At 50.3% G+C, this 26,488-nt stretch overlaps 1 protein-coding gene across 20 annotated transcripts in view; it reads left to right on the forward strand.

The window, feature by feature from the left end:
* ZNF185 (zinc finger protein 185 with LIM domain) overlaps window positions 1-26,488 on the forward strand; it is a 66,924-nt gene that overhangs the window by 29,069 nt on the left and 11,367 nt on the right. For 9 of the 20 annotated variants that reach the window (XM_014729265.3, XM_070257570.1, XM_070257574.1 and 6 more), the window contains 9 exons: window positions 3,857-3,961; window positions 4,961-5,059; window positions 5,308-5,379; window positions 7,228-7,323; window positions 8,225-8,314; window positions 13,378-13,575; window positions 21,773-21,967; window positions 24,793-24,903; window positions 26,074-26,148. In XM_014729265.3, coding sequence (XP_014584751.2) covers window positions 3,857-3,961; window positions 4,961-5,059; window positions 5,308-5,379; window positions 7,228-7,323; window positions 8,225-8,314; window positions 13,378-13,575; window positions 21,773-21,967; window positions 24,793-24,903; window positions 26,074-26,148 — 1,041 coding nt within the window. Of the gene's footprint in view, window positions 1-231; window positions 319-3,856; window positions 3,962-4,960; window positions 5,060-5,307; window positions 5,380-7,227; window positions 7,324-8,224; window positions 8,315-13,377; window positions 13,576-21,772; window positions 21,968-24,792; window positions 24,904-26,073; window positions 26,149-26,488 lie in introns of all 20 variants that reach the window. The other 11 variants (XM_070257564.1, XM_070257566.1, XM_070257569.1 and 8 more) reach the window with 3 other exon arrangements.

Here is a 26,488-nt window from a genome sequence, read left to right on the forward strand (position 1 = left end):
CCTCTGGGGCCTGGAGGTCAGTGACCCAAGCTCGACTGCAGCACCAGGAGGGCTCAAGGCCCAAGAGGAGACAAGAGCAAAAAAAAAACCCTAAACCAGGCAATGGTGCGGGTGTCCTGCTACATTAGCCAGGGGGCTCGTGTGGGAGAATGCCCTTGAAGCACCCCCACAGACGGGGCAGGGGGAGGCCTTTCTTACCAGCACCTCCCTGGCTCTCTCCTTTGGCTGCAGCACAAGAGGTGGGGAGATTGTCTGCCTTCAGATCATGGCGCCTGGGGCGGGACTCCGCCTGGTGGCCCCACACTTGGAAGGAATGAGGTATGGGGGCCCTGCTGCTGTCTGAGCTCTTTCCACACCTTTTGAGAGACTGGGTCATCAGGGCCGGGATGCAAATGATGAGGCCTGTGGGCTGGTGGCTGAGAGACATGGTTGACCTGGGTTCTCTCTCCTATTTCATTCTTTCATTCCACAACTCTTGGGGAGTGAGCGTTTCATCCATGTGAGGCCAGACCTGGCCCTGAGGACCCAGTGGTGACCACCCCCTGGCTGGAGTAGCTGACTGTCTGCCTGGTGGGGGAGGCAGACGCAGACATGAGTTAGGCCAGGACTGAGATGCTGACCATGCAGTGTGCCAGGAGCCCTCGGGAAGTGATGGTTCAGCCTGGCCGAGCCCTGGGGATGGGACTGGCCAGCTGTGCTGTGTGGGGACACGGGGTCTGCAGAGCCTTCTGAGGCCACTGGGGCAGTTGCCCTGCTTGTGTGAGGGGGCCACCGGAAACTGGGTGGGGTCACTGGGTCAGCCTTGACAGTTCACGATGCCATCACGCCCAATGCTGGGGAGAGCGAAGGACAGGGGGCCACAACCTGCAGGGAGCACAGCGGGCCCAGCCCCTGCCCCAAGGTAGGGGGCAGACAGCCAGATAACAGGCAAGCAGGATTCGGGGGGCTGGGAGCTGGGCCCCAGGGAAGGTGGGGTTGGGGCAGGGGGAGATCTGAGCAGGGCAGGCCAAAGGAAGCATGCCTCCCTGCCTTTTTGCAGCACTCTCTCTCTCCTGCTCATTTAGCTCTTCACCTAACCAGGATTTAGTGAGCCCCTGCTGCATACCTGACCCCTGTGCCAGAGCCTGCGAGGCAGCGGTGAAGCAGCCAGACTGGGACCCTGCCTTGGGAAGCCCAGGGTCTGAGGGGGGAGGCCAGAGTGTATGCCCAAGATAATCCTTGGGGCAGTGGGAGCTCCAAGCAGGGGTCTCTAACCAGCATGGGGTTGGGCGTGGTTAGGAAGGCTTCCTGGAGGAAGTGACATCCAAGATGAGTCCTAATGGATCTCTAGGTTCCTTTACTCTGCGACTTGACTCTTACCTCTCTATATACCTGCCCCAGTCAGGCACTGAGCCCATCCATTCTATTTTAGAGATATTTCTGTCCCTACTGCCCTCCCCCAGGTCCAGGCCTTCACCATCACTTGCCCAGCTGTCTGCAACCGTTTCCTATTGCCTCATCCCCAGACCCTCCTCCACATCTCTACCTGGGTAACATTTCTGAAAGGCAGAAGTAGTCATGCCAGCCCCCTGGGGAAAGCCCTGCAATGCTGCCCCCCCCCCCCCCCCCCCCCCCCCCCCCCGCCATTCAGGCTTTGCAGCCTGAACTTGCTATCTTGCCTGGCGAGGCCCGTCCGCACTGGGCTCTCCTCCTATCCCCTCCCTCCCTGGGTCCTCCACTCCAGCCTTCTGGGCCTCCATCTGTCCCCCAGTACCATTCGTCTGTACAGGCTGTAGGCTCTGCCTGGGATGCCCTTTCCCGTCTGCATTTTTCAGTCCCGCCTCAGATGTATCCCCTCTGGGGCACCTCTCTCCCCTGCGTTTCTTTCTGAGGCAGCATCTGTGAGGGGCTTTCCTGGCTGAGCTCACACAGTGCTGTGTTCATACCTCCACCGGAGAATCTTTCACACAGTCACAGTTGTCACTCAGGTTGGTCTGTGCCAAGATCTCTGAGTGCCCGCAGGGTAGGGGCTGTGGCTAAGTTGTTCCCTACATTTCTTTTGGGCTCCAGCACATGGCCTGGCCCAGAACAGTAGTGCAGGAGCGTTTGTTGCTGGAATGATTGAGAATCATCCAGTGTGATGTCTGTAGTAAGGCAACATCGGAAGCTGCTTTGTTGGTTTCCTTAAGGTGACCAGTCTCTGAAAAACAGGGGCAAAAGTGACCCAAGAGATGTGGGAGGAAGCCAGGCTGCCTACGAGGAAGGTCCCTGCTGTGTCTCCTGTCTCCAGAACCCATAACGTCCCTTCTGCAGATGAGGAAACTGGGACCCTAAATGGTTAAGTAACTTGCTTAAGGTCACATGGCTAAGAGAAGGCAGATCCAGGACTCCCACCCAGGCTGCCTGACTCCCACTCTGTACCTTTTGCTCCATAGCTCACTGTACTAGTGGGGACCAGCGGCAGGGGGCAGGAGGGGTGCTACAAATACTTAGGACTTTTCAAATGGATACATGATGAGTTTATTTCTAGTGTGGAGGCATTTGAGGGTTTTGTGGTTGAGGTTTGGGAGAGAGATCAGAGCTCAAGAGCTTTACATGTTATATGCAGACAGATGAGACTGAAATAATGGGGCTCAATGTTTATGTTTCCATGGGGTACAATGTTAAGGAAAGTGAGGAGAGAGGGGCACAGACCCTGGTGTGGAGGTCGCAGCTGCCTGGTCATCCCTCCTGAGGGCAACTGGGGGAGGGTGGTCAGTTCTGGCCCTGTTGAGTGTGGGCTGCCTGAGGGCCAATCCAGGAGGCAGTGGAGGTATGGGTCAGGAGCAAAGAGGAGAGGTGGGAACAAGCAGAGGTCATTAGCTTGAGGGTGGCACTTGGTGCCGTGGAAGCAGAGGAGGTGGCCAAGGTGGTGGAGCATGCAGATGGAGAGGAACGCTGGGAACACCAACATTTAAGGAGAAGAAGAGGAGAAAAAGGCAAAGGAGACTGGGGAGGTGTGGCAAGGGAGATAGGAGGTGGTATCACAGAGTCCTGATGGACGGACAGGGGAGGGAAGGCGGGAGTGGCCCACTGGTTTAGTGGTCCTGAATGGCAATAATGATAGGAGTGTCTCCATTGGGTCTGACACCATGGGGCTCCCTGATGACCTAAGAGAACCGAGGGAGGTTGAATTAGGAAGTTAGGATCAGTCTTACACCATGGAGGATTACAGTCCAGAACTCTGAAGCAAGACTGTTTGGGTTCAAATCCCAGCTCTTCCCCTTGTTACCTGTGGAAATTGCAGCAAGTCACTTGGGCTCTCTGTACCTCAGTTTGCCCATCTGGAAACATGAGCACTAACAACAGTGCCCACGTCCGGGGTTGATGTGGAGAGTTAATGCATGCAGAGTCATGAGAATGGGGTCTGACCCTCAATCAACAGTAGTGTTATTAGCTATTAGTAGTATTAGCTAACAGTAATTAATTTAGTAGCTATTAGTAATGAGATGTTTTTTTTTGAGGAAGATTAGCCCTGAGCTAACTACTGCCAGTCCTCCTCTTTTTGCTGAGGAAGCCTGGCCCTGAGCTAACATCTGTGCCCATCTTCCTCTACTTTATATGTGGGATGCCTACCACAGCATGGCATGCCAAGCAGTGCCATGTCCGCACCCGGGATCTGAACCGGTGAACCCCAGGCCGCCGAGAAGCGGAACGTACGAACTTAACTGCTGCACCACCGGGCCGGTCCCAGTAATGAGATTTTGAGAATTGGCCAATCCTGCAGTATCAGATTTTAAGCTCCTTGGAGACAGCTGGCATTTGGGGATGAGGTAACTGCCCCAACCTGAGTGTGGGTGGCTGCTGGGTGATTAACTTATGTTTCTTTCTTCCATAGGTCTTGCCCGGGCTCCAAAGACAAGGAGGTCCCCAGCCCCAGAGAACCCAACAGAGAATTGGCTAGTGAAGAGGCCTTCAAGGTCCCTGATCCGGACTCTGAAAGGTAACTCAGTGCAGGCACATGGTGCCCACGTGGCCCCCGATCCAAGGTCAATGGATGGAGCTGGGACCAGGACTATTCCATTCCCCACTGTGTCCCCAGTGCCTGTGGCAGTGCAGGTCCTCAATGAATATCTGTTGAAAGAATGAATGAAGGAATGCACGAGGCCTGGAGAGGGACAGGCCCCTGCCAAGATTCCTCAGGGAGCTAGTTGCAAAGGAGGATGAAACTCTTGGCCCAACCTCACTGTGGTTTTACTCCATTGAAATCAGCCCTGCTCATGGCCAGGGCAGGCAAGGCTGCCAAGCTGGCAGTTTGGGGAAGTCAGCAGCCAAAGGATGCATGGGCCCCAGCAGAGCATCTAGTAGGGACGTCCAGGATGACCTGTGGACAAAGAGAGACGTGGAGGGAGCACAAGGATGGGAGGCAAGCCATAGTCGGGGAGGATGAGTCCAGAGGGGATGGTTGTGCCCAGCCATCCCATGACCACCCAAGCCAGGGAATGGTGAGCAGTGGCTGAGAGTTGGGCATTTCCTCAATGGGAAACTGGTAGCCAGTAATGTATAAGAGCCCACAGCTTTGTCTGCTTGCCACTACCTTCTCAGTGTGGAGCACTGACCCCTAGTTGGGACTCAGCCCTAGGAATAAGGGAAGGGGCCCCAAGATGGCTGGGGAAGCCTTATCTTGCCCTGGGCTCTATGGTTTATTAGTGGCCCCAAATGCCTTGCCCCTTGTTCTGTTGGCCATTGGCCCGCCATCATGCCAACCTCCTCCCGAGTTGCCACTTTGCTCTCTTTCTTGGCTCCACTATTGCTTTCAGCTCATCAGGTTTGGAAGAAAAGCAAAGATACTTGCTGATATTGGCTTGGCTCCAATCAGAGCAGTGCACGGTGGCAGCCAAGGGCCTGGGCTACTGGTCCTTGAAGCCTGCTTTTAGGATATCTGAGTTAGATTAGGTCAAAACCCAATCAGAGTCACTAAATGCTTCTTTTCCCATAACAGGTCAAGTGCACAGTCAAGTGATGGAAATGTGAGATCTGGAGCCTTGGGCTCCCCACTTGAAGGCTTGGCTGGAGCAGATATCAGCTCTGAGAGAGGAGGGTGAGCTGCCTGGGAGAGGCAGGTGGCCCCGAGTTGTTGATTTTCTAATGTCCCTGGTGACAAGCTGTCCCAGGGTCAAGCTGCCAAAACAGTTTGGGCTGCTGCGGGCCAACCACTGGTCATTATGTGTAGTCCTGTCTACTGCACTCCCACCCCCACCACATCCTTTGTCCCTGGGCATTCCACTTGTGGGAATTACCTATGCTTCAATCTTACTTCTTCTCCTACCCTCTGCCATTGGTTCTCAGCTCCTCCAGAGCAGGCATAAAGGTCCACTCGCAGCTGGAGGCCCAGCCCTCACCTGATTGGGCACCAAGCAGGTAGGATGAACGTGTGGGGAATGAAGGAAGGGACAAACTAACAAATGAATGACCGAATGATGGATGAATCGGTGACTTCTTTCTTCTTGGCTGAGCTCTGAAGATAGCTAGAAGGAGGTCTTCTAGCTTCTTCCCTGCTTTCTCCCTTCCTTCCAGAAGCCCGCAAACCTCCTTTTCCTGCCTCACCCTCCTCCCCTGGCCATCTCTGCTCTGAGGTTCAATGAGAGGAAAAGCAGTGGCCCCAGTGAGACAAGCTAGGAGACAAGTGTGTCCAGCTGGGCTCTGAGTTCCTGGATCTGGGTGGAGTCAGGGGCCACTTTCTCAGGTGATTTGAGAGTGGCAAGGTCCCACCTGTCCTAAAGTGGTTCCAAACCAAGCATGAGTCATCCTTGGGGGCAAAGGCTAGGCATGCACATATTGGCACAGATAGTTCTACTCTAAGCTGTGCTGGAGTCCTCATGCTTCAGAGCAGATGGCCAGAGAGGAATGGTAAAGCCGGTGTCTGTAGAGAGCCATGAGTGCACGCTGCAAGCAGGCACCTCTGCGCTCCAGCGGTCTGGCTGAGGAGGGAATCCCAAGGAAGAGCCTCTGCTGACTGCTTTGCTGACCGGCCCTCCTGGCTGCCTCTGCCCACCCAAGCCCACGGGGGGCCCCTTGCCCTCACTAACTTTACTAGTTTGCAGCTGATGCCTGGACCCAGACTCCTGACTTCCAAATCCAGGAGCACAAGCCAACACGGGAAGGGGACAGCAGGCCCCAGCCTCTGACCACTGTGCCTCAGCAGGTGCAAGGAGAGGCCACTAGTGGGGAGGACCGTGCGAGAGCCCAACACGTGAAGCCTGCATCACTGTGTGCTGGCCACCGCAGTCGTGCAGATTGACTCAGTTCGCTGGTGGCTGTCGTGGAAGACTTCTGGCCCAGTGCTTCATCTTTGAATATTCATCCAGATCATCCTTCTTGCTTATGCACCCTCATAAAATGAAGTCTTTGCTTTCTGCTTTCAGTTTCTTTAAAGTGAAGCCAAACTTCAAATTAACTTGCAGAATAATCTGAAGAATCTTCTAGATTTTTATGATTTTTAACTCAGCCTTTTATGTTGTCTTATTTATATTTATTTTGACAAAGATTTTTAAGAAACTTGCCTATATTGTTTATCCATAGAAAAGGCTGCTTCTCTTGGAAAAAACAACCACTCTCCTTTTCCATTCATTTGCATGAGTTTACATAATAATTGAATTTAGTGATTATGGTTACAAGTACAATTGGCATAAATGGAGAATGTAGCCTCCCCCTGGGAAGGCTGGGTAAGAGAGCACCCACTCAATTGATATCAAGTTGGTGGATACAGATGGACAGCAAAGGGCAACAGGGCCCAGTAATAATAACAGGAACACTTTCCCATGTGCTAGGGCACAGGCATTTATTATTATTATTATTATTATTATCATTATTATTATTATTACTCGAAGTACTCGGCTTCTATTAACTCATTTACTCTTCTCAGGAAGCTTGTGAGGCACAAAAAATTATCACTCCCATTTCACTGATGATCAAACTGAGGCCCAAAGAGGTCAGGTGATATGCCCAAGGTCACACAGCAGGGTGGTAGCAAAGCCATGATTTGAATCTGAGCAATGGGCCTCCAGGGAGTATGCACTTAGCCACTAGACCACACTGACCCAGTGTCAGGCAGCCATGGGATACAGGTGAATATTGTGCCCCAAGCATCTGTTCAAGCAGCTTTTCAGTCCCCATCATCTGTTGGGGAAAGAACCCACCCTTTTGGGAGGGAGTAGACATATAGACACAAAGTCCTGAACCCAGACCGGGCTTGACCTCCTTCCACAGGCTGTGCTCAGCTGCTGGCTTCACCCCTCTCCTGGATGATCAGGGTATGCATGGTGCCAACGCTCAGCCTTGCAAGCCTGGACCAGCAGCCACCAGGTAAGGGTGGGGTGACTGCCAGGTGACCAGTCCCATTACCAGACACAGCATTCAGGGTTCAGCCTTAGCTCCAGTGCCCCAGAATCTGCCTTGCACTTCTCAGCTCCATGCCACCTTCACATCAGGTGATCACTGCAAGAGACGGAAGGCTGGTAGGGGCGGTGGGGGAAGAGGAACAGGTGATAAGTCAGGGGACCCAGACAGCCCAACACCTATCCACAGGGACCCAAGCTGAGGTGGCGGGGGAGGAGGGGCATCAGGAGGCAGAGCTTGGGAAGAGACCCTGCCAAGAAGTCTCAGTGAACCTCTCCTGTAGGGACTGCAGCCCAGCCCAGCCCAGCAAGCAGTAGCCAGGGGGAGGAATCCCAGGGACAGCCAGCTGGCACTAGAGAGCTCAGTCCCAGGGAGCACGTGGAGGCAACTGGGAAGGCACATGGCTCCAGGAGCGCGAAGGCGCAATGGGAAGAGGTTGTGCATTCCCAGGCTGCAGGCTTCTGCCCTATTTCATCTACCAATCCACCAGTAGGAGGACCATTTTGCTGTGAGTGTGTGGAGCCTTTAGTAAGGAATGATCTTTCTGGACTCCCACAGAACCTCAGGCCGTATAAGTCAGGCAAGGATACTGGAACCTCAAACCAGGAGACTTCCTCAGGGACTGTGAGCTGGGCAGGGGCAGTGCCTGGTCTTGAGCTCAGGGTGCTAAGGACACAGCCAGGGCTCACAAGATGTTATCACGCACAGTGGCATCTGTGCCACACTAATGGCAGGACTAAGAGGCCAAACTTTATTGACAGATGTAGGTCTCCCTTTCCTGTGAGAAGGCGGCCGGGAAGGGGAAGACGTGGGACCCCAGTCTCCTTTGGTCTGAGGCCTCAGTGGACCTGTGTGGTTCCTCCCTCAGCTCCAGTACTACTCTGGCCTCTGCTGTCCTGGCTGACAGGAAGAGTGACAGCCCAGCAGACCTGGAGGACGTGAAGGCAGACCTGAAGGGGTAAGGCATCAACCAGAAGCTGCTGAGCTTCGGCAGTGGAGAGAGGCAGTGCAGGTGTGCATTAGCCTTTGGCTGGGAAGGTGAGGCCAGTGAGGCCTGTGAGCTGGTCTGAGGCACATGGCAAGGGCTGAAACCCCAGTTGGAACCCTCTGGCCTCCGCCTCTTGGGCCACGGAGCCTTCCACTACACCTTGTTGCTTCCAGCCAGGAACTCCTCCATAATCAGGAAGTCACCTACTTTTTCAGTCAGCAACCACTTGGACAGCACCTGCCCTGTGCTGCAGGCTGGAATACACAGACAAATCAGACATGGCTGATGGGGGGCAACGTCCCACCCAGACTGGAACATCCCATCATTGCTGGAGTAGGGGAAGTGGGGTCCCAGGATGGCTTTGTGGGGGAGGTGGCTTTTGAGCCGAATCTTGAAAAGTGAATAGGAGTCCTCCAAGCAAAAGGAACAGGATATACAAAGGACTCCAAACAACCTGGTGTTTCCTGCAGGTCCTTGTTGGGGAATGGTGGAATAGGAGGTTGTCAAGGTAGGCAGGGACTGATTGGCCTTTAACACCAGATATTGTTAGTGATCACAACAGCTACTTAACTTTGGGGCACCTACTGTGTGCACAGCCTTATATTCAGTGTCTCATACAGCCCTCCCCACAATCCTGCAAGGTTTTCACCTAATTAGAGTGAAGAACAAAGGCCTGTCCCAGGTCTCTGTGCCTCCTGGGAAGAACAGTGCTCTGAAATAAATAGCCAAGGTGCTGATATAGAGAGTGATGGCAGTGAGGACGGCTACTACTTAGATGGGTGGAGGGGGGCGACTCAGGCAAGCTCCTCTAAGGAGGAAAAGGAACCAACTCTAGGAAGAGCAAGGAGAAAAGAGCTGCAGATAGGAAACCGCAAGTCCAAAAGCCCTGTGGTGGGAACATGCTTAGCATGTTCTAAAGCATAGAATGGCTGGAGCCTAGCTGGTGAGAGGGACCAGAGATGGAGCAGGGCCGTGGTAAGCCATGATAAGGAGGTTGGATCTTATTTCAAGTTTTAAGCCAAAGAGAAACATGGTCTGATTGAGGTGTTTAAAAGGTGAGTGCATTTTTGCATTTTCACACTGCATTGCAGCTACTTTTTCACATTTGTCACCTGCACTTAAACCGGGCTGCTAGGGGGTGGAGTGGGCAATGGGCTTTTTTGTTTCAAATTGCACTGACAATTTTAACAGAGTGAAAACAACTGACACCTATAACGCACTCTGCTAGGTGCTCTACAATCTTCTCAGCAACTCTGTGAAATGGATAAGATGGGGAAACTGGGGCATAAAGGCGAAGTGACTTGTCTAAGGGCTTACAAGTGGCAGATCTGAGTCCAGACACAAGAGGCTCTAAGAAAAACTTCAGGAAAAACTTTAAAAAACTAGTTTATGAAATTTATCCTTTGGAGACTACTCTCAAGACTCAGAGCCACTAACACTCAGCTGGTTAATGTGTAAAGCGTGCTGTGTCCATGATCTCATCTACTATTTCCCAAACCTGGGGAACGATCTGGCTTCTTATTCTTCAGTTTAACAGTGGAGGAAATTGGAGGGCTCCTGTGAGGAGCAGAGCTAGGAATGCAGCCCACATCTGCCTAACTGTAGAGCCCAGGCTTGTAACTACTTACCTCCGATGTTTAAAAGTTTGCAAAATCAATACAAACTTTCTTGATCACAGTGTTTCACTGTGAACTGGCTGCGCTTGAAAATCATCCAGAGAAGTGTTTAAAAAAAAGAAAAAAGATTCTTGAGCGCCACACAGAGATTTATAGTTAATTGTTCTAGGGTGGACCTCCACCATCAATGTCTTTTTTTTAAACTCCCAGTTTATTCTCCTGTCCAGTCTAGGTTAGTAATCATCGTTCGTGGGTAGTGGTTCTGAACTAGGGGCATCTCTCCCATCTCGCCACCCGCTATGGGTCACTTGGCAATGTCTGGAGACACTGTTGATTGTCACAACAGGGAGGAGAGTGTAACTGGCAAATAGTGGGGGGAGACCAGGGATGCTGCCCAATGTCCTACAATGCACAGAGCAGCCCCCACCACAGTTATCCAGTCCAAAATGTCACTAATGGCGAGGTTGACAAACCCTGTACTAGTGCTTTCACGATCTCCGTGGGAAACCGGGAGATTGTGGATTGGGAAGAAAAAAGAGGTGAGGACAGACTCGCCTTGCCTTCCAGGGATCCGAGCAGCCAGCACAAAACACCTGCGCCTGCGCCCGTGCATCTCCGACTCACGCGCACCAGGCCGCGTCTGCGTCTAGCCGCGCGCGAGACCCTCCTGGATGCGCCTGCGCGCTTGCGTCCGGCGTGTGTGCGCCTGCGCGCGCCGCCATTTCCTGCTGCCGCGAGCTTGGATCGCAGTGCCTCTCGGGAAATGCGACCGTCCTAGAACGAAATGGCTGACCGGGGCGAGAGCGGCTTCGGCTTCGCTTCTGCTGCGGCCGTGCCCGCGCCGGCCGCCAGATGGCGCACGAGGATCACAAACGGGCCGGGCTGCGCATCTCTGGCCAGCCTGGGCTCGCGCCGGCCTTCTGGTGCGGAGCCTACTGACCTTGGGGTTGAAGCAGGCCCCGCTGTCCAGACGAAGGCGGGAGAGAGGAAGGGAGCTGGGTGCTCGCAAGGAGCCCAAAGGGGCTCCTGAGGTCCGAGGCTGTTCGGCAGGGCGCCCTGGCGTCGGTCGTCTCCGGGCACTGGACACTGGTCTTCGGAGCTGCCCGGGGGCAGGGGTTGTGGACACGCGTTGAGGACAGCCGGGCCCTCCCACCGCGAGGGACCCTCGGGCGGACCTGCCTGCCCTGGGCTCTGGGGTTCCGTGGAGAGGGGCTTGGTTCCCAAGAGCTGGGTGAGGAAGGGTGAGGGGGCTGGGCCGGGAGATATTGCACAGCAGTGGAACTGTCCCAAACTTGAGGGACTCTGCCGTACGCTACCCTCTTGTTCTTGCTTCATCACATACAGGAAGAGGCGTATAGTACGGTGATTAAGAGCATGGACTTGGGTTCACATCTAAGCTCTGTCACTTACTTGCTGTGTGGCCTTGGGTATCTTACTCATCTCCTCTGTGCTTTTTTCCTTACCTGTAGAATAATGGCATACACGAATGTAGGACATTTCCTAGCACAAAGTACTATATAAACGTCAAACTTTTGTTTTATAAAAACCTCAAGCTAAATAAAGCAGCCCCAGAGGAATACCTCCTTCCACCAGAAGTGTTCAAGGACACTTCGAAAGCTGGCCTCTGCTCCCCTTTCCCAGCTTTATCGGCCTGATTTCATTTAGTGAGATACAGAGTAGCTCATCCCGTCTCCACTAAACTTTTGTTATCAGACTTTACATCTAAAACATATGCTGTTTTCCTCTTTGTTATGTTGCAAGTCTGGGCTTTTCAGGTTTATGTTCTTTCTGTGCGAGGAACAGGTGAACTTTAAGTACGTTTATTCACTGTGGACAACTGTTGTCAACCAGTGGAGGAGTCTAATGGAGGTAGTGCAAGAGTAGAAAGGGGTATTCTCTTCCACGTAGAGAGTGTGATTTGTTGAGAATTGGCAGTAGCTGTATTATACTACTGGATCGTTGCTCTAGTTACAGCCAGAAGTGGTACCTTGCCTATCTCTGAACACTTGACTTCTAGGCCATTCATTAGGGGCTTGGAAGGCCTCTGGGATGTTACATTGCTCAGCAAGACTTCCTGTGACTGTTTTTACTAAGATTTCCTTTTTATAGGTTACACCTCCCATAATAGTAGTGGCTGCTCTGAGGCCTAGGGCGAAGGAGCCTTATTCATCCACTTGTGTCTGTATTGCACTGGATCCCTAAATTGCTCTTTGTAGAGAATCTTGGCTTTATTCACAAACTTGGTGAGGACAACCTCTATTACTGTAATTCTATAGAGGACATGGGCTCGGACAGGATTCTGATTAAGTCCATGGTAAAGCTAGCTCAGGGCTCCCAGAGTTGGAAAACAAGCTCTTTAGGCCTTCTAGGTTGTCTTTGCCTCAAGTATGTATGTCACAGGCAGAGGTAAGGTGGGTGTATCGGGGCATCCTCCTGGCCAAGGGACTGGCATTACCTGAGAAGACCACTTTTGGTATCTGGCTGGGCTGCAGCAGACCATCAGGGTAGAAGTGGCACAAAGAGGCACAGCACCCACTTGCCTGAAGATCTGCCAGGTGCAGCTGGAGGTGGTGATCACCTTGTCTGCTGTAGGATTTTGGTTCCTTCCACCTAAGCCCGAAGAGTCACATTTCTTTCAGGCATACTCTCCGGAAAGTATGGTCATTGCTCCTCTTGTTATTCCAGCTTGAAGACAGGGAGCCTGCCTACTATGGGATTAACTTCCATGAATAAAAAGTCCCAGGGATAGGTGTAGCTGGTGGTGGTGTCTTCCTATCCTGGGATGGCCCCACCAGCAATTGGAGGCAGGCTGCTGATGCCGGGAAGGTTGAGTTCAAGATGAGCCAGGATCAAGGTGATGATGAGCTAGATTTCCATTTTCTGGTATGAAAGTGACTGGGCTCATGTTCTCAATAATCTGACTCAGTCTTTGCCTCTGGCCTAGGGGGCATATGACATCTTTGGTGCCTGAGGCTGCCAGGCCATCACCATCACCATCACCATCACACAGGATAGAGGTTTTGGAGGATGCACCAGCAGTGAGAAGCACCTGAGGATGGGGATGGTGATGGGAGGCCATGGAGGAAGGAAGACCTCCCAAAGAGTTCAATGCATGGGACAGGCAGGAAGCCACTCCCTCCTTGTTGGATTCAGGGGATGGCAAAAGCATTGGAGGCTCAGGCTTCATCTAGCACAGGTGGAGATTGCCTTTGTTGGTGAGAAGGGAGCAGCAGTGCTGGAGCCCTCCCTAGGAGAAGACAGACTCTCCCCAAGGTGGGGGTCATGCCAGGCTCCTCTACACCCCACCCTCTGGAAGAGGAGCCCGCTACTGCCGTGGGAGGTGATATCAGTGTGCATTGGGTGAGCAAGGACTGGTCCCACAGCACTCACTCCATAAGGGTGCTCATTCTTCCTCAGCGCCTTGGCTGGTTCTGAGGAGAAGAATGTGGCTGCCAAGGTGGGAGAGGCCTGGCAGGAGAGGCCCGGAACCCCGAGAGGTGACGAGGGAGACCCAGCTGCACCCACCCAGCAGCCTGCAGACCCCAGCACCTCAGAGCTGACGAGCAACCCCAGAAGACCTGAGCCATTCATGGAACTGGACAGCCAGCGCAGCAGGTAAGGGCTATGCTGTGCTGGGCTCCTGCCTGCCCAAGCCAGAATTTTGTCAAGGGCCATGACCCAGGTGGGACCCACTTTCACCCCACATCCATGCTAGTGTCTGGCACATTGCACACCTGGGTGTTCAGGCTCCTGCCTCATGAGTGGGGTTAGGATGGTGACTCCCTGGGCATCAAGCAGTGTCAGGGGGCTTCCTGTGGTGCAAGGAGCTAGGATGGGGCCTGCGATGGGAGCACATGTCTGTCCCCAGAGGTAGGAAGCCCTGGCTAATTCCTGACGTGTAGAGTAGGAAGGCGGTCTCCCAGAGTATAGATGCACTGCAGTTGGGGGTCCCAGGAAGGGTGAGGGATATTTGTGTGTATAAAATGGTGCTATCAGAGAATGACAAAGAGAGAGAGAGAGAGAGTAAAAGCCAGAGAGTGTGACAGGGTGAAGCAGAGAGAGAGAAGGTCAGAATAAGAGGAAGAGAGCATGAGTGAGCAGGTATTAGAGACTGTGACAGTGGCAGTGAGGCTGACGGAGGGATTGTAATTGGCGATGTGTTGGTGCATGTCAGTGTGCATGAATGAGAGGCAAGTGTAACTGTGACTGGAGGTGACCATATGGTGTGTGTGTGAGGTTTTCATGTCAAGGCTCTGCTAACAGCATCTGGCCTGCTGGCCCCTACATTCCGTGTCCTGTACAGCACAGACATGTCTACAGATTGTGAAAATGTAGCGGGCTTGTATTGCTCAGAGAATTCAGGGAGAGCAAAGGAAAGCACTTACCACTTCTGCAGATCCAAGCAAATGGTTTCTCGCATAAGACAGAAATGCTAGAAGGGGAGAGCCGAGACCCTCACTGCCCCAGGAGACAGGAGATGGTATCTGTGGCTTCTTTTGCAGGGATAAAATAAAAACGTTCATCTCCCCTCATGATACTGGGGTTCTTAGACCATGGAGGTTCCATAGTTACTTAGGTAGGAGGCTATTTTTAAGACCAGGCTCACCTGTTAGATAACACATTTTCTTATTTCAGAATATCCACCTTGTCCTTGACTCCTCTGCCCATCCTTGACCCCAGGCCCTGTAAGGGCCCAGACCAAAGATACTGAGTGAACAACTTTGGACTTCCTGCCACAGCATGTGGCTTCCTATACCACTCAGCATTCCATCCAGCAAGAGGGGGTGTAAAAAGTGCAACCCATAGGTGAAGGAGGCAATTGGGTTTCTTTTTGACTGGAGGGTAGTGTCAGGAGAGGCTTTCTTTACAGGTGAGATGAGGTTGAAACTGAAATATTTTGCCAGACAGACACACTGTGAAGGAAATACGGAGTCAGGGTAACTGCAGTGAAGGAAGGGTTAATTGGCAGCTTGGTGGGAAATGTTGAGAGGGGATTAGGCAGGCACCTGCTCCTAGGCTGAGGAGTGTGATCACCTTCTGAGGGCCTCAGGGGCCACTGACAGCTTTCATGCAGGAGAGTGTTACGACCCGACATAACTTCTAGGAAGATTCCTCCCAGCTACTGTGTGGAGGATCATCCCAGGGGGTATACAGTAAGACAAGGTAGGAGACCAGTTAGGAGACTGTTTCCTCAGCCAAGGGACACGTGCTGGGGCCACAAGTCTTGCTGCCTTACTAATGGTAAAGGTGAGGGAAAGTGGTAGCCAAGGCTGCTCCTGAGATTTCAGGGTTGGGTCTGGGTGAATGGTGATGACCTCAAACTTGCGACAGGAACTAGTTGAAGGGTAGCACGAGGTTGAGGGGTGCTGGGCAGAGATATTGTTAGTGAAAGCTTGGTCTCTGATCCCGATGCCAATCCAAATAATGACAACAGAGTCTTGAGTGAAAAAGGAAAGGCTTTACTTTGCCAGGCAGAGGGAGCAAAGCAAGGGCAAGTGCCCCAAGAATTGCTTGCTCCCCATTAAGAAACGGGTAGGGGTTTGTATTTGGGGTTTTAGGTAGGGGAGGGGGGGCCATGGCCTTCTTGGTCAGCATTTCCCCATCTGCCTGTGTCTGGGGCTGCTTCCAGAGGAGGAGACAAAGGATTTCTCAGATGAGCGTCCCGTCCTTGGCTGTTTATCTCCATGGTGGAAGGTAGACTCTGGCATCAGGAAGCCGACGAGTTGGGCCTGGGAAGCTTCGGTATCTTGATATTCTCTGGACATTAGTTTCTCTGCAAAAGAACTTCAAGGTCCTGTGATTAGCCACAACTTTAGTGGGAGCCCAGCGTGAGGTCATCTGGACTTTAACAATTTGTAACTTCTGTTTGGTTGTAAAGCTCAGGGAGTTAGAGGTTAAAGAAAGAAACGTTTAGATATGAGTGTAACTAAAGAACCAGGGAACTGAAAATGTGTGCTTTTAGTTTTAACCCATATATGCTCGGTTCACTGTAGGGGAACTAATGTCAGGGCTGATATTAACTAAGAGTTGGTAACAATATGGTAAGGTCATTTGGGTCATGTTGAATATGAAGTGCCTGTAGGGAATATGGGCAATGATGTCCAGAAAGCTATTGAGTAAACAAGCTTGGAGTTGAGTGACAGTTAGACCAGGGCTAGAGAGTGGATGAGGTTGCCTGGAAAATGTCAGTTGAGTGGGGGATGCCATTTCCTTGGTCTCTTGTTTCTGCTACTGGCCTCCCTCCTCCTGTTCTCTTGGGGAAGAGTGGCTTAATTGGTTGCCAAGTTGGGAACAGGAACTGCATGGACCCAGCTTGACCCTTAATTCTTCCTGTTTTTGGAAGCAGATAACTTTTAGATATACAGCCCAGAAGGTTCCCCTAAATTCTCTGCTTCCCTCCAGAAGCTCCCAGGGCCAGTCGTCCAGCCAAGCCCTTGGCTGGGTGAGTAGGTCCCTGTGTTTCGGGGATGCAAGGGGAGCCTTCCTTCAGAGCTCTACGTGTAAAGCTGTCTGCTTCATTGGCTGACGTTTATCTCCATTTTCTGCTCTTCTTTTGTCTGAGAAAGAAAAAAGGGAGGTATTAATTATTCAACCCTAAAACTCTAATGGAGTATATAAAATGAAAAAAAAGTAAAAATAAGAAACAAAGGCAGATGGGTCGGAATTCTGGAAAATAATATTGAAGGGTCTTATAGAGGAAGAGGAGCTCAGGAGAGCGACATGGAGCTTATGGCTGCCTTGAGGGGGCAGGTTGGTGGAGCAGAAAGGCTGTGGTTGGATTAAGGTGGATTGAGGGGGGAGTAGTGGGTGAGGAAGTGCAGTTGGTGGAGGTACGCAACTCTTTCTAAAATGTTGGCCATGAAGTGATGGATGTGAGAGGGCCGAGTGGATGAAGAGCTACAGGATGATGGGGAGGGCCTTCTAGAGTGCATGCTTATGTGCCCAGGGGAGGAAATACCCACCAGGTAAGGAGATTTGCTGTTTGAAAAGAGAGTGAGCAAACCTGAAGGTGAAGGGTCACTGAGGTCATGGTGGGGGCCGCAGGGTGGTAGGTTCTAGAGCCTTGGGCAGGAAGGAGAATGCTCTGTCTCTGAGACAGGAGGGAAGGCCGAGTGTGCTGTTTCTGAGGTGGGCTGCAACACCCTGGAAATGCCCTTTCTCTCTTCCTCCTAAGTAGTCCACCTCTTGGAGTGTGCTGAGGTGTGGCTGTGGACAAGTCCTCTTTCCAGACCCGGCTGGGCTCTCTATTTCCAGTCATTGGGTCTGGTCACTAGCATGGCACCTGTGTATACTAGGTTCATCAGGAATGGCAACTTTTGGAGTCTGTGATCCAGGGGATTAAGGACCACTTACTGCTAATAGTCCCAAGTAGCAAGCAGTCCCTCAGCCCCAGTCCGGGCATGTGCCAGGAGGAAAGCCAGTTGGTGCACCCTGCTAGTGGACAAAGCTTGACTATCCTGGGATTTTAGGAAATGCAGAGGGAGGCAGAGAGAGAATTGCAAGGATGTAGGCAATGATAACAGCAGAATTGTTAGGGAGAGTGGATGGAGGGTAGGAAAAATCCTTGTTAGTATTTTAGAATGTCTGAATTGACCAGGTTAGAATCTTCGAGAACCCAGTCAGAATAGGGAATTCTCATGGGTGGGCTGGTTATTATTTCATGTGGGGACATGCAGGAGAGGACCAGGTAAAACCTTAGGCTATGAGAAATTGAGTTCTTCCATCAATTTGGCAACTTTTAATTTTTGTAGTCCATTAGCTCTACCATTTCAGATGACTGAGGATAAGGACAATATGACTTGGGGTATAGAGGAAGAACTTGTCGGGTTTCTTGGGTGACTTAACTGGTGAAATGAATTCCTCAGTCACTTGACAGAGCCAGAATTCCCTATGTGGGGGTACTTGTTCTAACAAAAGTTTTGCAACAGTAGTGGCAATGGCCCTTTTAAAAGGGAACAGACATATGGTTGTAAGAACTTATTTTAAACCACGAGATTTAGGAGTGGAATGAAATCAAAATGCCAATGAAGAAAAGGTCCTAAATATCTGTATATTAGTAAAATCCCATAGGTAAGTGATGTGAATTTCGAATCGAAAACCACTGGCCTAGAATACACTGGACTTAAATTAAAAAAAGTAAAATTGCTACTAAGTTAGCATTTAAAATATCATTGAAATTATCACTGACAACACTGTGCTGCTGTTGTCTAATATCAGGCAAGGCAGCACCAGGACTCTGAGAAATGGAAGCATATCATGGGCAATGAGGGCACTGACAAATCTCTAGGAATTTTATATAATTTCTGAAATATTTATATATTTAACATTTTACCCATTAAATTTTAATTTAGGAAAGGCTCAGCATTATTTTGGGGGGGATTTGACAATGCTTCCCATGCAATTTATACAATATTAAATAAACTTAATTATTTTTAGTACTTCTCTTATTACAAAGTGAAAGAACACATAAATCCTTTGGGCCCTCTGGGAAATCCCAGTGTCAGTTTTAGGTGTAAAAGATATGTTGTATTTTATTTGGGGAAGGCAAAATGTCAAATGTTATCAGGAAATTTGAACATTTGACTAAATAAGATTATAGGATAGTGAGAAATAATAGTTATCTATTGAGTCAAAGTCACAAAAAAGTAGACCTAGAAGGTAACATGCTTGTAGACACTCTTAGCTCCTTTAAAATTAAAAAGCCTTTTAAAAAAATAATTGAGGACATGATACAGTCAACGTAAAGGATAGGACGTTAGTTTGATAAGACATAAAAACTTTGCATTTTAGACAGATTACTCAGGAGGAAACAAAGAGCATTTGTAACCTTTTATTAAGAGCAGACCAATGATCCAAGAAAATTTGGTTATTTTAACAGAGAGGAAGCCAAATTTTAGTTTTGCATTAGTATAATATTTGATATTAGAGCTTTTTTGAAAATCTTATAGCCTCAATAATTTTTAGCCAGTTTTGACCATGACAAATAAAATTTCTTTTCTGTGAACCTTTTAGAAGTTTTAAAACATCCATTTATATTCCTTCTTACATATATTTTGGAACCACTGGTTATTTAAATTCAGGACAAAATTACTCTTTTTCCTTAACAAAAACATACTTGCATACTTTGCATACAAAGATGTTCCCCTTTGCCATTATCACTTTTAGTAGTTTCATTCATACATACTGATTATAATCTTTAACTATTAGTAACTTCTATTTTACAGAGAAGACTAGGAAGTAGATCATTTCGAACTGTCATATGCCAGCATTTTGTAGCAGACTGGTAAAGCTGATGAGTATCTATCTCACGAAATTTTATAGTTATATACTTTTTTATAGTACAATTTTTCAGTGTGGATAAATGAACACATTTATTAACAGATCCAAATAGAGCTTCTCTGTACTATAAAAAATAAGAAGGAAAAAGTATATAAATTTAAAATTAGGCTTAATAATTAATGTTTTAGTATTTTATCTTACTTAGAAATCATCTAGGTATTTAATGAATATCTATTAGTTAATTTAGCATAAGTCCAAGGTTTTAAATTACGAAAAGGATCTTGGAAACTGTCTTTAAGCTGACGTATTATAAAACATAATTTCTGTTGAAATAAAGTTTATCAAAATAATGACTCAGTTTGGTTAAAAGCAAATTTATATTGTTATAATCTTAAATATCTAGTAGATATAATACTAGCTTATTCGACTAGTACACCTGTTTAGGTTTAGGAAAAATATACACAAGTAGAATAAAAATATATGCTTCTATTATATGTAATGTTGATAACTCACAAGACATAGCTGTTTTTTATTAAACTAACAATATTAAATTAGTGTTGTTTGCCAAAAATTTACCTAAATTTTTTGAGCTTGAATTTTTAAAATATTCAGGTTAGTTTCTATAAGTATACTTATTCTTTTTTACATTAAAGTATTAGAAATTGTTTCTTTATGAGAGTTTTAGGAATATTTAATTTATATGTGTTTATCTCTAAGTCAATGGGAATAGAGGATAAGGGATTTTGTAAGTTAATTTGGTAACACTAGCCAAAGGTAAGAAAATATTACACATATATAACGTACATATATACATAAACATACTGACAGACATCAATATAGATCTTACGGCTTTCGTTGTAAATTTTCAGGCATGAGTCAGGTAAAACACAGAAATACAAAACTCACTGGTTTATATGAGTTGGCTCTTGTCTTTGCCCCACGTTATATTTTTATCAGAATTGTGTTTCTGGCAGATGGGACAAGTTGAGGTTACCTGCTCAACATGAAGGCTAAAGGTTCCTACTGATATTTGTAGAGGAGGCTTTTAAGATTTTTTTTTTTTTGCCCTGAAATAATGTGATCTTTTGGAGACTGTAGACTAAATTTTGGGTGAGAGGCCAAGGAGCAACCAGACAGCCGTCATGGTGTCTCCAAAGCTTATCTACCTTGATAAAATAGCCAAAGTGTTTCCAATTACGTTTTTTAGCCTCATATGGTTGTTTTCCAGGTTCCTGAAATCCTGGACAGCCCCCAGTGGGAGCAGGAGCCTAAAGGACCACGTATTGGTCCTAGACACATCCAGGAAGGGACGTCCTGCAGGACAGATAATTTGGGATACTGGGAAGCAATAGTAGGTTCCTTGAAGAGTTGACAGGAAGAAGGGAATGAAGAAGTGACGAGTTAGTATAGACAGTTCTTTCAAGAAGTTTGGCTGTTGGAGGGGGAAGAGAAGCGGGGGCGGGGGATGGAGACGGTGGCTGAAGTTGAGAAAGGCCTTCTGGTTTGTTTTAATTTAAGTGATGAGCCCTCGCTTCTGCTGCTACCCCACGTCCATCCCCAGAGTTAACGACGCTTAGTGTAGGGGTAACTACGTGATCAGATTGAGTCGCGGGGAAAGGCTCGAAGTTCCATACTGACTGCTATTTATGAACTGCAAGCAGACCTTCACTCCAGCCTTTTCATCTGTAGAAAAGGGATGAAAATGCTACTGCGTCGTAATAATAACTTTGAATACTTAGCAATAAAAAAAACGAAGTGCGAAAGCAAAGTGGCCACGATACGCATGCACGCGCGTGCGCGTGCGTGCGCCGGGATCCTGCGCGAATCTGCGAGCGTGTGGCCCGTGTGTGTGCGCCTGCGTGCGCCGCCATTTCCTGCAGCCGCGAGCTCAGAGGACGGTGCCCGCCGGGAAATGCGACCGGCAATAAGGAAAATGGCCGCCCTGGGCGAGATCAGCCTCGGCAGGGATTATTCTGCAGCAGTGCCCACGCCAGCTGCTAGATGGCGCGCGAGGATCACAAATGGGGCGGGCCACACATCTCGCCTGCCCAGGAGCCTTTGGGTTTTCGTGATCCTTCTCCTCCGTTGTGGTGTCACCGGCCCGTCTGAGAATCTAGCGAGCCTGACGGTCCTGTTAACCTTCCATCGCCCGCACCCGGTCCGCCAGGGCAGCTTGGGGGAAAGGCCCCTTCCCAGAGAGCTGGGTCCCTGCAGGGCCTGGCTGCGTGCACGGGTCTTCTGAGCCCCGCTGCCTGGGGAGAAGACAGGATGACTTGGGGATTTTTAGGCAGGACGGAGTGACTGGGACGAGGAAGGCGACTGCCTTTGTTAGTGGGAAGGGAGCAGCGGTGCTGGAGCCCTCCCGAGGAGAAGACAGACTCTCCCCAAGGTGGGGGTCATGCCGGGCTCCTCTATGCCCCACCCTCCAGAAGAGGAGCCCGCTATCGCCACGGGAGGTGACATCAGTGTACATTGGGTGAGCAAGGACTGGTCCCACAGCACTCACTCCATAAGGGTGCTCATTCTTCCTCAGCGCCTTGGCTGGTTCTGAGGAGAAGAATGTGGCTGCCAAGGTGGGAGAGGCCTGGCAGGAGAGGCCCGGAACCCCGAGAGGTGACGAGGGAGACCCAGCTGCACCCACCCAGCAACCTGCAGACCCCAGCACCTCAAAACGGCAGAGCAGCCCCAGACCTGAGCCATTCATGGACCTGGACAGCCAGGGCAGCAGGTAAGGGCTATGCTGTGCTGGGCTCCTGTCTGCCCAAGCCAGAATTTTGTCAGGGGCCACGATCCAGAACAAACCCTAACACACTGGGCATGCCTGTTACCCTCTGCAGTTGTGACTGGCTAGGAGCCAGTGGGAAGCTGACCAGCATGGAGTATCCCAGGGTTAGGTCTCCATGGGCTTCAATTTGGAGCCACAGCATCAAATCTGTTAGACCAAGCCTGGCACAGAGAAGGTGCACAGAGAACCATGTTGTCTGGAAGCCATTTGGAGCGTGAAGACCTGGGTCAGGAGAGGGATAGGATGTTTTTGCCATTCATGGAGTTGGAAAGTCCCTGAGGAACATGTGCCCTGGTGTAGATGGGACTCCCTGCCAGAAATTAAAGATGTGGGATGAATTCTTCCACTGCCACCACCACTAGGATGGTTTTGCATGGCAGTGTTTAGGTTCTCCTTTTGCTCCCCAGAGGTCTTCTCCCAAAGCAACCATGAGTTTGGGAATAACCAAGAGCCACAGGCCACAGCGTTAGAGATGTTACCTAAGTGTCTCCTGTGATCAGTTGTAGGTAGCAGTCATATACACCCTGAACAAGATGGCCAGGGCCCGTCCATCCATCCACCCACCCTCAGGGAGCACGTAGTGTACCAATGAATGAACATGACATCGGTAACAGAATAGTGATGACCATTAGCATTTGCTGCATGCCAAGAATGTGCAAGCACTGTTTTTGTGCTTTATGCATGCCCTCTCACTTAATTCTCACACCAACCCTGTGGAGGAGGTACTATTATTGTGTCCAATCTACAGATGAGAAACTGAGGAAGAGGGAGGTTAAGTAGCTTGCCAATAGTCATCCAGACAGGCAGTGGCCCAATTGGTTAGAACCCAGACAGTCAGAGCCCAGAGCCTGTACTGCTAATCACTGTGCTATATCTGCTGCCTCTCCATTTGTGATAGGCCAAGAAAAGAAGGAAACCGGGTGTCCTTGTGGAGAGGGGCCAGGGCAGGGGTGGTTGTAGCTAGGATGGTCAGGGAAAGCTTTTCTGCTGAGGAGGGTGTGGCTCAGTTGAGACCTGATGCACAAGGAGGAGCCAGCCTGGTAAAGAACCTGGGAAGACACAATTCGGGCAGAGGGAGCAGTATGTATGGAGGCCATGAAGGGAGAGTGAGTCTGGGAGAAGGGACTGAAAGAAGGGTCCTGTGGTTGGAGAGTAGGAGGTGAGGAGGGGATAGGAGACCAGGTGGGTGGGGCCAGGGCTGGATCCTGTAGGCTAGGGGGAGGAGGCTACACAAGGGTGGTGAAACGTTATCCAGTGAGGGATAGGGAGCTCTCCCGCTAGAGGTCTCCCATTGCTCACATTGCAGTCCTGGAGGAATCCCCATGGGATTTTTTTTACCTTTTCCTCTCACCTCTGCTGTCCCCTCAACTATTGTGTTGGGTGTGGATCAGAGGATGCCAGGCACTTGCTAGTTGTTCAATCAGAAGAAGATGCTATTTCCTTCCTCTTGTAATCAGTCCTCACTCTCTGGCTCTGTATTTTATCCCCCATCTGTCTTTCCAGGTTCCCATGGGCCTCCCCTCCTAGCCAATCCACCTTCTCCAGTCTTCATCATGCATTCCTGTGTCATAGGGTGACGTAGGAATAGGCACAGGGTGACTGGGTGCATTGAGGTGGGGTACCTCACCCAACCTGAGTAGGTACTCCAGAAGGGCTTCCTGGAGGAGAAGGTGGTGTTTTGTGCAAAGGTACAAGAGAGGTCAGTCAGTATGGCTAGAGCTTCAGGTACACATGGCATAGTTTGAGAAGATGAGCCTGGGGAGCTAGGCAGGTGCTCAATCATGATTGTTCTCCCCCTCCCCACTCTTAGACTAGTTCAGGTCCTGGGCACGGAATTCTCTTGCAGGGGTGTGATACCCGAGAGCCTAGGCCAGGTGGAGACAGCCACATCCAGAGCATGATCTGAGCAGCAGCACATTGGAATGTGCACCCATAGAGCTGGCCCCGACACTGCAGGGGAGTGGGCAGACGTGAGGTAGATGGCACAAATGGGGAGGGATCACTGGTGGTGCCCAACAGAATGCCCTGAACTGCAGTGGGCAGCTACAGCAGCTTTTACTATGGGACTGGTGGCCTGGCAGCAGGCAAAGTGAGAGCAAGTAAGGGCCTGGCCAGAAAAAGGCCCTGTGAACTGCCTAGGAGGTCAGATTCCAGGCCAAGGGTTATGTGTTGCAGCTGAGAGGTGGAGATTCAGAAAAATCATTATACCTGTCAGTTTCCTGCCTCTATTGGTGGAAGATGCCTTCCAGAATGAGATGCACCAAGTCTCTTCCTTGGTGATTCCTAAATTTATTTGTGCCTCTCTCCTTTGGCCTTGTATTCTCCAGAGAGTTCCCTGGAGGGTGGAGGGGGTGTTGATCCTAGGAAGGGGCTGTCCCATCCAATGAGGAAGTTAGCTGGGCTGTGTCTGTTAAGTTCCCTGTAGTCCCATGGCTCTGCTCTAACCAAGTGAGTCATAGTCCAAGGCCTTTGGCTGCAGTGGGAAGTTCTGGGTGGATACTGGAAGGGTTGGGTCTTGCCACTGACTCACAGTGTGACCTGGGTCACTCAGCCTAGGTTTTCTCATCTGTAAAGTGAGTAGTTCCACCCATGGGTCTCAGGAGCCTTGAAGAGTTCAGTGATTTGCAAGGGTTGTTTCAAATTCATCGGCATTCTTTTCAATGCCTTGAGGTGGCGGTCTCGGGATTAGGCCCCCAAAACCCTGTCTAAACTTGGAAGGTGTCAGCTGTCAGTGGTGACCCACTCACCCCTCCCTCCACTTCTTTCAGGGTGAGAAACCCCTCAAGCTGTGCGGTCACTGTCACCATCACTGCTGCTGCTGAGCAGCCTCATGTTTACATCCCAGCCTCCCCAAGTGAACCAGACTCCAGCTCATCGAGGTAAGAAGGGACTATCTGGTAGATGTTTGCTGGGCTCTTTCCTCCCTGCACCTAAAGGCTTTTGTCCCATGTCACTTGCCTGACATTACTATAGTGCCTCCCCCACCTCCCAGCAGCTCATTGGTCAAGGGGCTACACAGTGCAATCCAAGTCACCTCAATATCACCTCCTGTTTGTGGGCCTGGACAGAATCCCATCATATCCCTTTCTCCCTATCCCAATGAGAAGCTGAGGTGGCACTTCCTAGGGCTCTGCCATCCATAGGACCTAGTTGATATCTCTTGGGGAACATGCCTGAGAAGGCCAAAGAAAGCCCACTGAGGCCAGAGCCTGTGTCTGTCTCTCTCGTTACCTGTTGTGAGGAGAGGTGCACACCTGCTCTCTCATCCGCACTCCTGGCCCCACCCGCAATCTTAGAGTGCAGAAAGGGAGCCATTGCAGGGAGGCTGAGTGAGGGGCCGGTGTGTGGTGGGGGGATCAGAGGGTCCTTTGTGACATCAAGCCAGCAGGCTGGAGTACACAGTATGAAAATGGGGTGAAATTTGCGTCTGTGGTCAGCCCAGCATGAGGCAGACCTTGTTTTCAATGTTGCCAGTGGCCTGTCCAGGGTGAGTTGATTTCCAGGCCTCTGGAACTCCAGGGGTGAGAAGGGAGAGGTTAGATTGCTGGTGTAGATTCTCACAGAGTGGCAAAGACTGATACTGTAGGATTGAGGCTTAGAGGCTTTCCTGGTCATGGGTGAAAGGGAAAGAAAACACAGTCAGAGAGGAGAATGGAAAGTCCGCTGAACTAAAGTCTGGGGCGGGGGTGGGGTGTGCCTCCCGCAGTGTTGAGATCTGCATGGAGGAGGACAGCATATTGCCACTGGCTGCAGGGAGCCTCTTTCTAGGACTCTCACATCCACACACGTCAAGCTGAACTAACTGATGGGCTTTGGTTTCAGCCCGAGTCCGCAGAGGGCTCAGCTGTCCAGCAGCTCGCCTTTGCTGCTTTCTTTGCCTGGCAGTGGCTGGAGCCCACCAGCGCCTGTACCCCCAGACTTACCAGGAGCTCCTTCACTTCCTTCAAACCAGGTGGGGGTCCTCCTAGCCATGGACCCCTCCTTTGGGCCAGACCCAGTCCCCTGGAATCTTCCAGTATACCTCTTTATGTTCTGCTCTGATCCTACAGCAAAGGGATTCTCTTCGTGAAGGAGTACATGAATGCTAGTGAGGTATCTTCGGCGAAGCCAGTGTCCCCACGCAGGTAAGAGCAAGTCCCCAGTCCTGCCAGGCCCTGTGTATCCTCATTCCTGCACCCCCAGTACTTCATCCAGGGCTTGGCCCAGAGTAACTTCTGTGTCATCATCTATCGAATGGATGAATGATTTGATTGCCCGCCGGGGTGAGTTCCACATTTCCAGCTGTTCTGCCTAACTCGGTGCCTTTGCATTCCCCCTTTACTGTTACTTCATCCCGCACCCTACTTCATCCCTTTCTGCCTGTCTTTGTTTCTTAGTAGACTACACGCTTTCTTTTATGAAATCCTGAGAGCATCACTCTTCACAGGGCTTGTGGGGCCCTTAGTTAATTCCATCCTGTTCCAG

This window comes from Equus caballus, chromosome X (genome assembly GCF_041296265.1).
Source record: "Equus caballus isolate H_3958 breed thoroughbred chromosome X, TB-T2T, whole genome shotgun sequence".
Taxonomy (NCBI): domain Eukaryota; kingdom Metazoa; phylum Chordata; class Mammalia; order Perissodactyla; family Equidae; genus Equus; species Equus caballus.